General features: G+C 40.9%; 1 protein-coding gene across 2 annotated transcripts in view; it reads right to left on the bottom strand.

The window, feature by feature from the left end:
* Nucleotides 1-6,556: 6,556 nt before the first annotated feature.
* LOC121682129 (A disintegrin and metalloproteinase with thrombospondin motifs 7) overlaps nt 6,557-16,449 on the bottom strand; it is a 64,882-nt gene continuing 54,989 nt past the window's right edge. For both annotated transcript variants that reach the window (XM_042062153.1, XM_042062154.1), the window contains one exon: nt 6,557-7,422. In XM_042062153.1, the coding sequence (XP_041918087.1) occupies nt 7,274-7,422 (149 nt within the window). In that variant the 3' untranslated portion in view covers nt 6,557-7,273. The remainder of the gene's footprint in view (nt 7,423-16,449) is intronic.

The following is a 16,449-nucleotide window of genomic DNA, read 5'->3' as shown; positions in this document are numbered from 1 at the left end:
GCTTCGGACTTGTAACCGGAGGGTTGCTGGTTCGAACCCCAACCAGTAGGCACGGCCGAAGTGCCCTTGAGCAAGGCACCTAACCCCTCACTGCTCCCCGAGCGCCGCTGTTGTTGCAGGCAGCTCAGTGTGCCGGGATTAGTGTGTGCTTCACCTCACTGTGTGTTGAGTGTGTTTTACTAATTCACGGATTGGGATAAATGCAGAGACCAAATTTCCCTCACTGGATCAAAAGAGTATATATACTTATATACTTATACTTATTTGGAATTCAAGCGCCAGTCTCTTGCCTTCACCACATTACATTGACTAGCAGTGCCACCTAGAGGTGGAAAAATTAGACACAGGATCATAAATATCAATCAGTCTATCTCAGTATGAAGCTGATGCAAATAATAAGGCAATCTATGCATGAAACTAGATTTTCCCATTGATGGGTTTTGTTGCCAGATGGGTTTTTATCAACATATGAACACTTCTGTCTGGATGTGACTGTGAGGTCCTACTCAATTATTCTCACATTTTCCATAAAACAGGCAATGTGATTCCTATCAATTAAAGGTTGTACTGTATCAAATATTCATTTTCAGCAATTACAGCATTGCACTGTCTCCTCTTTGTATACAAAGGATTCTCTTGATAGAACACGATGATATTGTCAAAAAAGGACTGATATTAATGGTAAACATACAACAATATTGCACATAGTCTTTCCCTCCTCCATATGTGCTGGTGTGCCATTCATGGTCATGTGATGCATTTCCCAGTTCCCCCCTGTCTCATTTCATTGAACTATATGTATTGCTTTACATGATCTATAGTGGCCAGAAGTCATGCATCATTTATATTAAAACTCCCTAGCAGCTTGTTCCAACAACACATTGTACACTGGTTTTCACTTTGGCCATCCAGGTGATGACTGCGCTTTCAGTGTTGTAGGGTGATTTGTAGGGTGATTTGTAGGGTGTTGTGACCTTTGAGTAATGTGAAAATGAATGAATGTGCTATTTAAACCTACAGTATAATTAATCTGGAGAGGTGATACTGCATTGTTTCATCTACCCTTGCCCTTTGAGCTGCTGACAGAGAATGAAAAATGACAGCACTTTTAAACCAGCAGGTGGCTAATTATTCATTAAATATGGGCTCATTGAGAAAAGGGCTAATCACCCATGATGAACATAACCCTTGTAAGGTGTTCATATTTTTGTTACTCAGCCAATGTTCCCGGGTCCGGTGGACCCACCACATTATTAGACTTTTACTGTAAATCAATACAGCCATAACAATTTATGTAAAAATACTTATCAGATGTTTACTTTAGCTCAATTGCCAATTACATCATGTATGGTTCATCTTTGCCATTTACCCTTTTGAGATCACATTTATGATCATATGAATGATTTTTGCTTTTTGCTTTTTGCTTTTTTTGAGAAAATAAGAAAATTCAATTAGAAACAAGGTAAAAAAAATAGAAACAAGATTTTTGATCATTATTGATTCTTATTTCTTAGTACTTAATCAGAACAGGTGCAAGCAAGGAGGGGGGCATGGTGCATAGCACCTGCAATTGTTACACTCGGGTCCAGTAGACCTGAACACCTCCTATGTAATAGTTATGTATAGGGGAGTGTACCATGTGCAGTCACTGAAAATAAGTTCTTTTTTATGTTCTTCACAGAAAATGAGCCAATGCCAATGAGTCTGAGTTTGAATAAATAATACATTAATAAAGAAATAATAAATGTTCTTTTAACAGGCATTGAAAACGGGTCCCACAGACCGGAACACCTTACAAAAGTTAAAGAAGCCCTGTGACCTTCACACTATGACTGGTCACACTACACAGTCCAAACAGGAACTAACACCAGTGTAAAAAGGTAGCCTTCATAAAAGACACCAAAAGACCATGGGTGCATTACACACACACACACACACACACACACACACACACACACACACACACACACACACACACACAAACACACACACAGGGACTCTCTCTCTCTCTCTCTCTCTCACACACACACACACACACACACACACACACACACACACAGGGACTCTCTCTCTCTCTCACACACACACACACACACACACACACACACACACACACACACACACACACACACACACACACACAGGGACTCTCTCTCTCTCACACACACACACACACACACACACCCACACCCACACACATACACAGGGACTCTCTCTCTCTCACACACACACACACACACACACACACAAACACACACACACACACACACACACACACACACACACACACACACACACACACACACATACATGGCTGACACACACCTTGCTCCCAAAGACTGGCTCCTAGGTCTCACAGGAGCAGGGCTGAAAACACATTGTCAGTCAGCCGGTGAATGCATCGCTGCCATCCGGCACACGTCCTGCCCACCCGGGGTCCTGACAGCAGGGCGGCTACTCACAGTCTGAGGGGAAAAAAACAACCTTAAACAAGACTTGGATTCAGGTGAAGGGCAAAGTAAAAATCTCTACAAGCTACCAGTGACACTTCCATTCACTGTGCACTTGTCTGGCTCAGAAAATCTTTAACATGTGTGATAATACATAACTTAATCATGTGTGATAATAACACACTTAACATGTGTGATAATACACTTGGTGATTAGAGCGTCCATCATAAATAAAATGTATTGCAAGTAAACTGTATGTAAATAGTGAAAGGCAGAAAGGAAAGGTGCAAGGTGAGGGAGAGGGCAAGTTTACATGACTATGAATTGCATGAGATTCCTGATGAAAGACAGAAGGCGTATGTTTTATGCATTAACATTTCATGGAATTCTGCTAATGTAAATATTACAACTAAATCGAATGTTGGATATGGGATATTGATGACTGCATGACATACCTCATGTAACCTCCAGAGGGCAATGTTTTTCTTCCAAAAGCTTTCAATGGGTGTGACTGACAAGTGAACATAACTTAGGCTCTTACATGTAAATTGCTTGACCTAGGCATTATTACAGTTTTTCTCGATTGCTTTTACCTGCTTAAGTAAACTGGAACCAACTTGGTCCAGTCACGACTACTTTCTTTGTACAGCAGAAGTCATCTCTTGCGAATGTGTTCACACATTTTCATTGGGTTCACACATTTCTCACACCCTTTTGCAAAACAGTTAACACAGGTGTCAAGCCCCAAACTCTATTGGTTTTCCCATGCTAAACAAAAGGAAAACATCTTTTCACAGGTGGTATAGATTCCTTGCATAAGTCTGAATCTCTGATACACCTGTGTGATACTCCTTTGCACAATTCTTCAATCAGCAATCATTCATTATACATAAGATATGTCTGTTCTGTGTTGCTATTTGCAAGTATCTAATGCACATTTAGACAAAGTACTGTATTGGCTATTTGGTGAAGAAAACAATACAAAAGGTGTTTACTGTAGGTCTATTTCGATGAAAAATGACAAGTTGTAGTTCAGTGAAATTTGTCTTGCTAGGTGTTTACTGTATGTCTTACATGTCAATGACAGTCACATCTTGGGAGGAATGAATAAATTATTTTTTATACAGTACAGTTTGTCTTTTTTTTCTATGGTCTTTTCACAGTTTTTTCTGATACCAGAAAAATGAGAAAGTAATGGAACAGACATAGCAAAAATGCTAATTTTTTGCATTTTGTTGTCCAGTGTGTAATGATTGATTAAATAGTGTTTTTGAATTGGCAACAAGTTGTAGTGTTTGAAGGAAAGATTTGCTTTTGCTGCATGTTTTAAGAGTTTTGAGAGAGTAACAGCCTTTTGTAAGCAAAATGTGTAATTTTGTCCAGAGTGCTTTTGTTCAGACACGGGTGTTAACTGTTTTGAGAACGTGATGTCAGAGTTGACACAGGTATCAAAACAATTGAGAAAGACTGAACAGAAATCTCTCCCGTCGCCAGCTCTCAGGCCCTTGCTGAATGCCTGATTAAAGAGGATCTCAGTCAGAGTAGAGGTAAAGAACTCACAGCATGTTACAGTCGTTCAGAACAACAGGGGGTGCCCAGTGAGTAGGCTAAACTCGTCTAGTGCTGCACGAGAGTTTCACAAATCAACCCCAAGGTCAATTGCTGAGTGAAAAAAATAAATGAATTGTCTGTTTTTGCTCTTTTACTCTTCTCTCAAATTGATACCTCTTGTAAAACTGTAATTATAGTTTTTTAAATCACAAATTTGCTTCATTAAGCAGAACTAATCTAGGAGAGGACAGCCTTTTTGGGATCACATAAAAATCACATGTTTCCCTCCAAATTCTTTAGTGTCTGGTCGTGATGCAGAATATCTGACAAGCTACATTAGTTGCCCTTTTAGTAAATACTGCTTGCCAAGCCAAAGGAGACTCAGGTCATTAAAAAATAGCCTGCAGTGCCCAGAGGCCAAGCGCACTAAGCTCCCCCATAAAATTCTAGAGGCACACCAGGTCTATTACAGTAAAGTAACAGAGTAAATGATGTAAAGTTCATTCACACCAGCTGGCCATTAGGCAGTGGTCTTGCTTGGGTTTATGTTCTGGTTTAGTTATCAATTTTGCAAGATTGACATTGATCTGCACTAGACAAAACAACTGTATTAAACAGCTGAGGTGCACCTTTGATTTATCATCAGACATCTAACTGTGTTTCATAGCTTCTCATATTGTATTGATTGACACTCCCAATAAACAACAAAATATCTCAGTCCAGATGTGCAGAAGACAGTAAGAACTGAGGTGCGGAGTTCTTTTACCCAGCTCGATTTTACTGTAGAGGAAGGCACAACTTTATTGTGCACATACTTTTACCTGTGTGACTTGGGGCAAAATCGTTTTTATGGAGATAAACACAAAATAAACATGTGGAATGATGAAAAATGTCTGTGTTGTTTGTGTTTGTACCAGCAACTGGCATACAATTTCCTGTTTCCACCATGGTAAAGGACTGATAACACATAATTACATTGAAAGACATGGCAGTCATCATCATCATCATAAAGACATTACTGCTGAGAGAAATAGAAACCCAATCCAATTCTCTCTCGTCTGGATGAATGGATTAAGAGTTTATTGTTGTAGCATTTCAACAAATTAAATCAAATTAAGGAATGTCATCTGAGAACAGCATAACATATGAACAGTGAGTGAGCATTTGGACATGCATTTTTAACAAGTCATGTCATGACTGTCAATTTTCATGTGATATCAGAAGATGTAGACAATTTCTTTATTTAAAGCTATTTTATGATTTCCCATCAAATATTGCATTCGTCATGCTGCTGGGCAGCGCATTGTGTAATTTCTTCTCTCCTAGGCTTGGCTACTTGTCTCTGCCCCCATCTGTGACACGTGCTGGAGTGCCAGCTCTGGAGGTACTAAATGTGCCTCATAGCAGAACAAACTGATACCACAGTTCCATTACGCTGCATTTCTCACCAAGCCCTTCTGATATGATTGAATCTGACTATACGCAGATCAATAGAACTAACTACATAATACCAAGATGTGTTATTTTTTACAAACTACACTCATCACATTAGTCCAAGACATAATGGAGGGAAATGGGCATTCGATTTTCCCTTGCTCAGTTGAGCCTGGATAATAACATTAATTGTTTGGAAGGAAAAACACCCTTCAAGTGCCATCCTGTGAGGCTGCGGTGGAGAACTCTGATCTATATACATGTAACACGGCGTGTTCAGCCTCCCTGTGCATTTCATTATTATTTCAACAGTGCAAACAGTCAGACTTGCAAATAGGCAGCTTTCCCTTTTGTTTACCACTGATGTAGCTCAATAAGTTGTACTCACCCTCTCATCTGGAGATGACATTAGGTGAGAGAGGCCAGGGGTACGAAGAGCATAATGGAGAAATGGAGAACATAGAAAAAAAGGGCTGTGGTGTAGTATTGCATAACTGTTTTGTAGGTCATACACAATAGAATTTTATTGGTTTAGATTAAATTTACGAAGAGAAATCAATTAATTATGGAAATCACATTAACACTTGATTGCAGAAAAAGGTAAATAGGAACTCAACAGCTTCTACTTCAGGGTTCAACATAATCTCACTAATCAAAATCTGTACATCCATCACCCATTGTGTTACAACCCCCCCCCCCCCCCCCCCCCAACCTAAAAAAAACAACAACAATAATAAACACAAAAAAAACCTGGCAACTCACATCAACAACATTTCTACAGTCCCACTTACTTTCAGTTGTGTACATGGAACTTAAAGTGATGGTGACGCTATCTAAATCTAGTGCTCCAAATGGAGCTTTTTAAAAATTCAAGTAGAAGAAGGCACTGGCCAGCCAACACCTGACTGAATTTAGCACCAGGTCTCGTTTAAAGCACCAATTGATTAACTGTCTCATTTTTATGTTTTTTCTTTCTTCTCCCACGTTGCTTTTTGTGTAGGTGTGAGCTGCAATCCAAAGAAAGCATTGTTTAGGCTACACAAGGTACCTCTGTGTGTTTATCCATAAATTAGACCACATGTGAAATCCCTGTGACCACTGAAGAGAACCAGACGACATCCTGCTTTCTGGTACCACAAAAAACAAAACAAAACAAACAAACAATATACCAATATGAAGAATACACAAGAAAATGTTAACAAAAGACCAAATACTCAACAAATTCTCTACAACTATTCAGTCTTCAGAATTGTATGGCGATGTCGTTAAATGGAACACAAATATCTGCCTCTCTTGCAGTCTGAATGCTGTTGCTTGTTCCTGGAAACCATGTATAGCAGTGCAGTCCAAATGTAAAACAAGTACAACAATTACAACAGACAGTTTTTTTTGAGATGGCTCAAACCAGTCCCTGGTTGTTGGAATGCTAGTCCTTTGAGATGTGTGAAAGAATCTCTGGTCCTCTCTTTTTGTGGGCGAGATGCAGGGGGTTCAGGACATGGAGAGGACCCTTGAGGAAACCACTGCCCGATCCTGTAGGTCAACTTCAACATTCTCCTCACAACAGCAGATAAAAAGACTGCTTTGGATTATGTCTAGTCTGTGTCCTCTTAGCTGTGTTTTTGTGTATGCATCTGTATTTGCATGTGTGTTTATTTGTGTGTGTACAATATTGTCCTTCAGTGAGTGAGAGTGTGTGTGTGTGTGTGTGTGTGTGTGTGTGTGTGTCTGACTGTCTGTATGTGTAAGTGCATGAACATGTGAACGTGTTTTGAGTTTATATGCATGGGCAATGGAACAGTTTCGTGTGCCACCCAGCCAGTGTCCTCTGCTGTGTCTCAGCGGTGGGTGGTCCCATCCCTGGCCCGCGCCCACTGGGCACAGGTCTTGCAGCACTGGGCACGCACGGTAGCAAGGTGGCAGCGGCCGAGCCATTGGAGGGTCTGGCAGAAGCGGAATGTCAGACGGTCACGCACGCATACCTGAGCTGGGGAACAGGATCAGGGAGCGAGAGACAGAGAGAGAGAGAGAGAGAGAGAGAGAGAGAGAGAAAGAGAAGGAGGGGAAAGAGAGAGAGAGAGAGAGAGGTGGGGAGAGAGAGAGGGAGGGGAAGAGAGAGAGGGAGGGGAAGAGAGAGAGAGAGGGAGAGAGAGAGAGGGAGAGAGAGAGGGGAAGAGAGAGAGAGAGAGGGAGAGAGAGAGAGAGAGAAAGAGAAAGAGAAAGAGGGAGAGAGAGAGAGGGAGGGGAAAGAGAAAGAGAGAGAGGGAGAGAGAAAGAGAGAGGGAGGATCAGAGGACATTAATTGCACAGCAGTCCCTTTAGTCTTTACTGTCCCCTGATAACAAAGATGAAAATATAAGACAACACTTCCTCAAAATGCCACTTACTTTCCGCAAATAATGTCTGATTTTTATGTACAGGTTTAAGTCATGAATCCAAAAAAGGCAACCACAGCAATAGTTCTGAATATGGAAATTTGAGACTGGTTCATGCCCATGACTATACACATTGCGAGTGACAAACAAGAATCCTAAATCTGGTCAGCATTGTTTACTTCTATACTTTCACTGTAAACAAAGTAGACCTATGATCAGTTACTGAGGGAGATTAATTTTGAGACTGGGGATTTGAATTTATTCACTGAGGTAAAAAAGCAAGGATGTACTGGAATGTGAAATCTGGGGACAGAAGATAATGAAATGCCTTGATAAGGGGAAAATATTTTTTTTCTGACAGTATGTGTATTGCAAATAGCTGATTCACAACCTAGAATATACTGCCTGGTGGAAATGTATGCATTCATTGTTATTCAAGGAACTATAACTAAATACAGATTATGATGACTAAAATTCTGTGCACGCCTGACCCAGCAAGAAATCCCTTAGTTGCACCAGTCAAATACCGCTACCCCCTCCTAAAGTCAATGTCAGATAGACCTACAGTACATTCTCCAAAATGTCTTTTGAATTATGCTGTGTTCTAGCAGCAGCACATGTGTATGTTTTCTTATCTTAAAGGGAAAATGGAATGGAATAAGCAATGCAATTGTAAAAACATGACTGCCTTTTTTGCATCCTGGACTGCCTTAGTTGAAACAATGGACATGCATATTTCTATTCATGAGAAGTGCTCATGTCCAGTAGCCTGGGTGTTCCCATGCTGCCTTGCGCGCGATTTGATTCACGCTGCTAAGGCAGCCTGGAGACCATGGAGCAAATTTTCGCCTGAGATAGGGAACCAATCACAGAACAGGGGGGAAAGCAAGACGATGATGAGCTATGCACAGACACATTTGATAGACATCCGTGGCACCCAATAAACGGATCTGGGCATTTTTTTCAAATACGAGAAAATGAACGTTTGGTTCCCAGACCACTTCTCATTGAGAAGTGGTGGCGCTAGCCAGGCTACATGTCCAGGATAATCTGCTAAAACAAGTTTACTCAAGGAGAACTGTGCTCTTCCATAACCATTGTCAAGCAGGCCAAACCTTCCTGAAATATTTTGAAAGACAAAATGTCCTATTTGTCGAAATCACTGTCTATGATTTAAAAAGTAATGCGTGAGTGTGGAGAGGAATGTGTTCTTGAGACCAAAATACAATGCAAAAGAAAAGGTTATTGAAATGTAGAGTGTTTTGTGAATGCTGACTGCATCGGCAAAATATTTTCACAACACACAGAATTGAGAAATGGAACATGACAGACAGTTTCAGTCTTGCCTGATCTGTTTTGTTAAATCTAACTAGCTATCAGCCTCTTATAGCAATTCCCCATCATTACTTTTGGATTGAACGCCAGACAACATTGCAAAGCTGGAGTGGGTGCGAACAGCAGACACACAGATGCAGCAACCAACCCCCTCCTCTTCCAACAGTTACACAACTGTTGGCCAGCATCTGCACTGTAACAGAAGGAGTGATTGCAAAGCAGGCCCTTCACCAGAGTTTATCCAGCCGACGGACTGTTTCACACACTCAGAAGGGAGGAGCAACTCCTCTCCGGCAGACGTCCAAAGGGGAGACCTCAGATGAACCGAGGGGAAACCATTACCGGCCCGGTCCGCAGATTCCAAATTTTTTATTCCGAAGAGAGGGAAGAAAATCTCTTCCAGACATTTTAACATTGATATGGAGTAGTGTGTCAGGACTGTCAGGACGACAGAAATAAACAACGATGAAAGACATCATTGTGTGTGTGTGTGAGCCAGACCAGAAAGCTTCAAGGTATTTCAAGGATTACATTCCTGGATAGTATTTCCAAGATAAGGATAAATATATTCACACACTGAAATTCACTAAGAAAAGCCACTTATACTCAAGCATTAAGGCACAAAGACCAAATTGACCAAGACATGTCAATGTCAGTGTGTAGCTCCACTTACACCTCCACACACATTTGTGTCCTATATGTGAACCCATATTCAGTTAGGGGTACACACTACCAGCTCTTTCTAGCCTGGAATAGAGTTACAACAACAAGCCATCTAATTTAGGTGAATATGGTCTGACAGCTGCTGAGCTGCAGATTAACATCAGCCAGATAGGAGCTTCCATTTCCTTTATCAGCAGATCCCTCAGTGTGAAAGTGGCTGTCTCTGACAGGAGGTCTGAGCTCACTGCCCAGAACAAAGACAGAAAGCTACTTCTCTAGGGGTGGAAGTGTACACCAGCCAGGTGTGTCTACTGGATTGGCCGAACTTGTCAGGTCAGTGGAGTTCATGTTATTTGGTATAGAACAAACTTGAGAAGTCCTTTAGAAATATATTAAAAGTGCCATATCTCTCACCTCAGCAACTAATTAAAAAAAGTAAAGGTAAAAAGTTTTCCCTTAAAAGAACATTATTATGCAGAGAATGTAATGCACTGGTGTATTATTAAACAACAACTTGCAGTATACAGTAGGGGGAATCTCATTAACCACCACCAATGTGTAGCACCCACAGCATCCATTATGCACCAGAGTGCTCACCACATATCAGCTTGGGGGTATTTACAAATTAATTGCTAAAGTTTATTTGGAATGTTTGGATTGTGAATATATATTATTTACTGAATACCACTGAATCTTTCATCTCATAGACATTGGTCCACATTGATTCCTCATTGGTGAGTTGCCCAGTGCTCTGCGCTCCTGCGATAGTTTCGGGTCTTTCGAGAGGGGTCTAAAGATGTATCTGTTCAACTTACACTCAATTAAGTGGTTCTAATGAGTTATGGTTTGTATATTTATGGTATTTGTTTATTTTCATTATTCATTGTTGATATTGTATTGATATTATTGTTATCATTACTATCCTTAATGTAGCCGTACCAACTTTCTATAACTGTTTACTGTTCATTTTAACTATTGTATTATTATAAGTCGCTTTGGACAAAAGCTTCTGCTAAATTACATAAACATAAACATACACATGAACATAAAATGATACATAGAAGTTAACACATGGGATACCAGCAACAAAATGCTGATAAAATCACCTGGTTCAGACAATCTTACAGTATATAGATTTATGTGTTTGTTCAGTAAAGCCAAATGCATATTGTAGTTCCTAACTACTGCATTAGCCGTGGTCAGCTGGATGGACGTACAGTAGCACAGGCACAGAGTCTGGCCAGCCTGGTCTACAAAGCATCCTGACACAGGGCTCCATTCACACGGAGGCAGGGAGAGGATGTTTCCACCAACCAACGGCTAAAATGACATCAGCTGGACGCCAGATCAAGGGGGGTCACAGCTGCAAAGGAATCCCACAGCCCCCCCCCTTGCCTCCCAGTATGTTAGTGCACTCACTCACACACACACACACACACACACACACACACACACACACACACACACACACACTCACACACACTCTGTGTCCAGGAATAAAGTGGAAACTAAAAGAGAGGAGGAAGAAGCAAAAGGAAGAGAGAGAGGAGGGAGGGACGTGGGGGGGGGGGAAGTTCAGAGTCTTCGTAACATAGCATATAAGCTGAAAGAACATACTATATTATTCATTCAGCTCACGCTCTCTGCTCAAGATAAAGCACTGATCCGCTAATCCTGGGGAAAGATGGAAGGGTACAAATAGAGTTTATCATTCGATGGCATCAGCCAGATCACAGGATGAATTGATCACAAGAGCTCTGATGTCTAATGAGAGAGAGAACAGACAAGGTAGCCCAACAATGACTGTGGTTACCCCCTCCCCCTCGTAGGTGTGGGGATTTTTAGCATCCGATAGAAATGCTGGATGACATGGGCACTGCAGAGCGGGAGCATCAGAGGTCAGGGAGCGTGGATTGCACCTGGACGAACGGTGGCTGCAGGATGGCGCATCTCTGGAGGTCTCCGTTTCTCATTTCCTTCCTGTCCACTGCACACCTTATTACCATCCCAGCGTGAATGCTGCCTGCTGTTGACAGACCATAACAACAAAGTCTGTTGAGCCACCCGTTTGGCTTCAGGCTTATTGTCCTTCAACACTGATCATTGTGAAGGTTTTTTGGAGGGTTTGTGTGTGTGTTCGTGTCTATGTGTATGTGTATGTGTGTGTGTGTGTGTGTGTGTGTGTGTGTGTGTGTGTGTCTGTGTGTGTGTGTGTGTGTGTGTGGAGGGGGGGGGGGGGGGGGGGGTCCTGTTTGCTTTGTTTTTGTCAGCGCAGTGCATCCTATGAGTGCTGGGCATTATTGGGGAAAGTGATTTGGGCAAATGGGTATTGGTCATTCAAAGGCAGTGCCGGGCAGCTTTGTTCTGGAGCAATGTTTTGGAGGATTGGCCCTGAGAAACAATGGGATTTTGTGGAGCGGACACAAAGGCAGTGCTGTGTGCTGAGTCTGGGCTGAAGAGCTAGCATGGAGTCCAGTGATTTATGGCTCCATTTATGAATTGACAGACTCCATTACATGGGAACAGGTCAGGCTGGGGAAATCACTCTGCATGTGCGTCTCTCTCACACACACGCACAACCACACACACACACAGACATACAAACACACACATGCACAGAGAGAGAGAGAGAGAGAGAGGAAAACAGAACCAAAGTGAGAGGAGGAAAAGGACAGAGACAGTGAGAGAGAGAGAGGGAGAGAGAGAGAGAGAGCAAGTGGGAGATGAGAAAGATGGAAAAAGGAAGAGAACTTCCTGTATTTACATGATTTATTCTGCGCTGAGAAATCTTTAGTCTTGTGACACCGAGTGACCTTGGGTCAGTGTGCCTGGGAGTCGGATCGTTTGTCTCCACGTTAAAGCCACTCACTCTCTCACTCACTTCCTGTAGGAGGAGGTGGATGGATGTGGTGGCCTGGCGACTCCTGATTATATTTAGCTTCCCCACGGTTTTTCCCAATCCCTTATGTCATTTGAATGAGAAATGGAAGATGGAAAATGCTAATTCGCATTAACTGGTGGGTGAAGTGCTTTAATACAAAATGCATCAACATGGATGGCAACCCCCTGGTGCAATTGACTCATGTCATAAGCTTCTTGTTGCATTTAGAGGTGGCAAAAAATAGTCAGTGGCACTTTCATTCAGTGTTATGTAACACTATTTAAATCCCCTACAAAAAAATAAATAGAGCGTACATGTGTAGAAGATATTACATGAATACATACAAATATATGCATATATGTACTACCTAAATCATTTCAGTGAATGTGTTCCAATACTGAGGGTATTGGGATGTCGGCCAACATTTTGTAAATAATTCAACTATAGTTCCTATACACATCCAATTTACTGTGTGTATACCAGCATTTCAGATAAGACTTTGTGTAATTATTTTTAATCTTCAGGGGAAACAAAATTGCCTCATTGTGCCACAATACATTAGTCATTTCTCCAGTAGTTTACTTTAAAAAGACACGGTCAGCAGATCAAATAAAGAGTTTCAAAGTACAACAATTTATCTGGACTACTTTATAAGTGAGTTCCACCATATCAAGCCAGATTAAAGCAAACACAGAGAAAATAAGTAAGTTCCATCTGATTCAATTCTCGACTGAAGCAAACAAAGAGAAAAGGCTAAATGAGGTCATAGCGGATCCCAAATGATCTTCACTCCTAAGGAAAGTGGGCAGACCTTTGTACTGTCACCATGTGCTATGTGACAAGCAGACTTCGGTTTGAAATAGTATTTCCAGCAAGAACCTAACTAACTCTAATTTCCCTTTGCTGTTGGCAATTATTCCCTTTTGTTGTTGACAATTATTTATATAAATAAACAGACGAATGCATAAATAAAGAAATAACAGTCTGAGGATTTGTGATGGACTGTGTTAATGCCAGAATGTGTTACCATGTGCAAATATTAACTTTGCACATGTTGGAATGTGAATTGGAATGGGACATGAATTGATTAAGTTGTTAAATTAATAAACATCAAACAGTGAATAAGTAATACCCCAAAATCCAGTCTAATTTTACAACTACTGTACATCTCTCTCTCTTTCTCTATCAAACACACACACACACACACACTTCAAAGATGCACCTTTTCAACACATTGGATTCACACTAATTGGCACTAGAGCTTGAGGGGGAGAAAAATCCAGGCTTCCGCCAGACAGCCAGGAGACAGTGTACCGTCACTTTGTGCTATCACCAATCACCATAAACAACTTCTCAAAGAATCACAGCACTCTTGATGAAGGGAATGGGGATTACGAGGAGAGTGTATAATCAGAACTAAGACCCATAAATGGGTTTAAATCAGCTCTGGTGGGACTGGTAGAAACTGGAACAGGTATGAATAAGTGCGGATGAAATGCTTCAAGGAACAAATACAAACAAGAATGTGAGTAGGACTGTGAGGAACACCAACTCAACTGACAGTTATTTCTGATCTTAAACATCAAACAAAGAGCAGCAAACCATGAAAGTCTATGTCTTCACTACTTGTCTGCGAGCACAGCTGAAATTGCCAGACATAGACAACAGAGTGGATACTGAGCTAAATGGTACCGTTATGCATCCATATTCTCCTCAGAGATCTATATAACTTTATGCATCCATTTTCTCCTCAGAGATGCATAGTGACAGACCGTGGCATATAGTAAATGCCATGAACATAGCAGTGGGGTGCCTGGCATTCTATGGAAGAGAATGACTGATGCGGCTTACTGGGAGGGTTCTCCCAAGTGACTCCATGACAGGAGCACGGCTTTCATGGCACTACGCTCCAGCGAGCATGGAAATCTCAGAGGTACACCTGCCTGCTGGAGGGCAAGTCTCCTCAGGGAGGGCATATCCTAAAAATTACGCAAGTAGAATTAAAATGAAAAAGTTTTATAATGTTTAAAAGACAAAGTATAATTGCAAATATGAAATGTATGAAACAAAGCACCCAAAGCTTTTTATAGCTTCCCAGGCTTGGTGAGGGCACCTACATAATCACCTAAGAGGATTTCTTTTTTTTTTTTCATTTAGTCTCTTCAGCCCTATATTTCCATAACCAATCAACATGTGTAACACCTTAGTGATTACCTCTTTCATATTGTTGGCCTAATGTGTAACAATAGCACCAATGTTTTAGGACACAGGCCAGCAGAGGCACCCAGAGAGAAGAAACGTTCACTCTTATCAGTTTGATGGAGATGAATGGTGACAAACCCTCTGTGCCTCTGCTGAGTGTCACACAAACTATAATGCTACACTGAAACTCATATGGAATGTGATTACACGGAGTGTTGCTGCATTGAAAGGCATTAAATATTTTTTTTTAGAGAGAGAACAAATTGAGGGAACAGAGAAGAAATTAAACTTTGACACCACATGCATTGAGCCATACTTTATTATAAATTAAAGGCACATGTGGACTGTGAAGACAGAGATAAGAAATTAAACAATCATGTTCGCAATCATGTCAATACTTCAAAGGTTTTGACACCCAGATATCCAGATGTTGAGATATCTAGTGCATGCAAAGCACACAAGCATGTTATCGCTGACATGAGTGGAAGTAAGATATAGTGTGAAAGCTACAGAGGTTTGTCTTTGCTGGAAATTTAATGAAATGTACATGTATGTCCAGTGTTGTGGTGTCGCTCTAACATACAGTACCAAATTCAAACTTCACATCTAGGTCAACTAACAAGTTAAAAGGACTTAACTTCTGGTATTTCCTAATAATTCACACACTTGGAAAGAAAAGACTGTGTTTTTCAAAGATTATTTCCTGACTGCTGTTGTAAGAACAACAGTAAGCCACCCCACTGTGCTGTGACAAATAACTGTGCTAAAGGATCTTGTGTCCCATGGAATCCTCCTAGTACCTGGCAGGATCAGATCAAGTAAGAAGCATGTGCATGTTATTTTGTGTACATTTCCTTTATGAGACTGACCAGTGGAAATTGCATAAAAAAAGAATAAAGTCTCATATAGTGTATGTGATAGTTGTTGCACAAAACCCGTTGCCATTGACAGCAGTAACTAGATGTACCGCATAGCGGTACAAAATATGACCGCCGCTCAGTCCTGTACATCCGTTCCGCGAAAATAAATCACACTTCAATTTGTCTCCATATTTTACTCCATCCCCCACTCTTGAAACTTTTGTGTATGCTTGTTTGGCATGCCTGAGTGTGTGTGTGCGGCTGCACAGAAAGTAGCCTACTGGTGCTGAAAAGGTGAATAGATTGTAGAATAGCCAAAGAAGATGTAGCATTGTTATAAAACCTTTAAAATCTCTAAACAATCACAAGTAGGGCAGTTCATCACAGTTCATCCATTGCAACTGGATTGATGAAAGGTCACTTATACCTGTAGGCTACATTGTATTTGGGAAAAGCAAAAGGTATCAGCATAATGTTATTTTTTTTTTTTATGTATTTATAAACAAAAACATCTCTGTCAGTTCCATGCCGTTTTCAACAGCTATCAAAAACAAAGGTCATTTTTGGATGGATGGATTTTTTGTGAATGTTTCTTCTTCTACATAAGATTTTAGTCATCTTTAGTTCATGTAATACTTTATTGTCAATGCACAAATTAAGTAACAGTAGTCTGAAACGTTATTGTTAATGCACAAATT

This window comes from Alosa sapidissima, chromosome 14, assembly GCF_018492685.1.
Source record: "Alosa sapidissima isolate fAloSap1 chromosome 14, fAloSap1.pri, whole genome shotgun sequence".
NCBI classification, from domain to species: domain Eukaryota; kingdom Metazoa; phylum Chordata; class Actinopteri; order Clupeiformes; family Clupeidae; genus Alosa; species Alosa sapidissima.
Note: the sequence above shows the minus strand (reverse complement) of the source record. Positions and strands in the feature narration are given on the sequence as shown.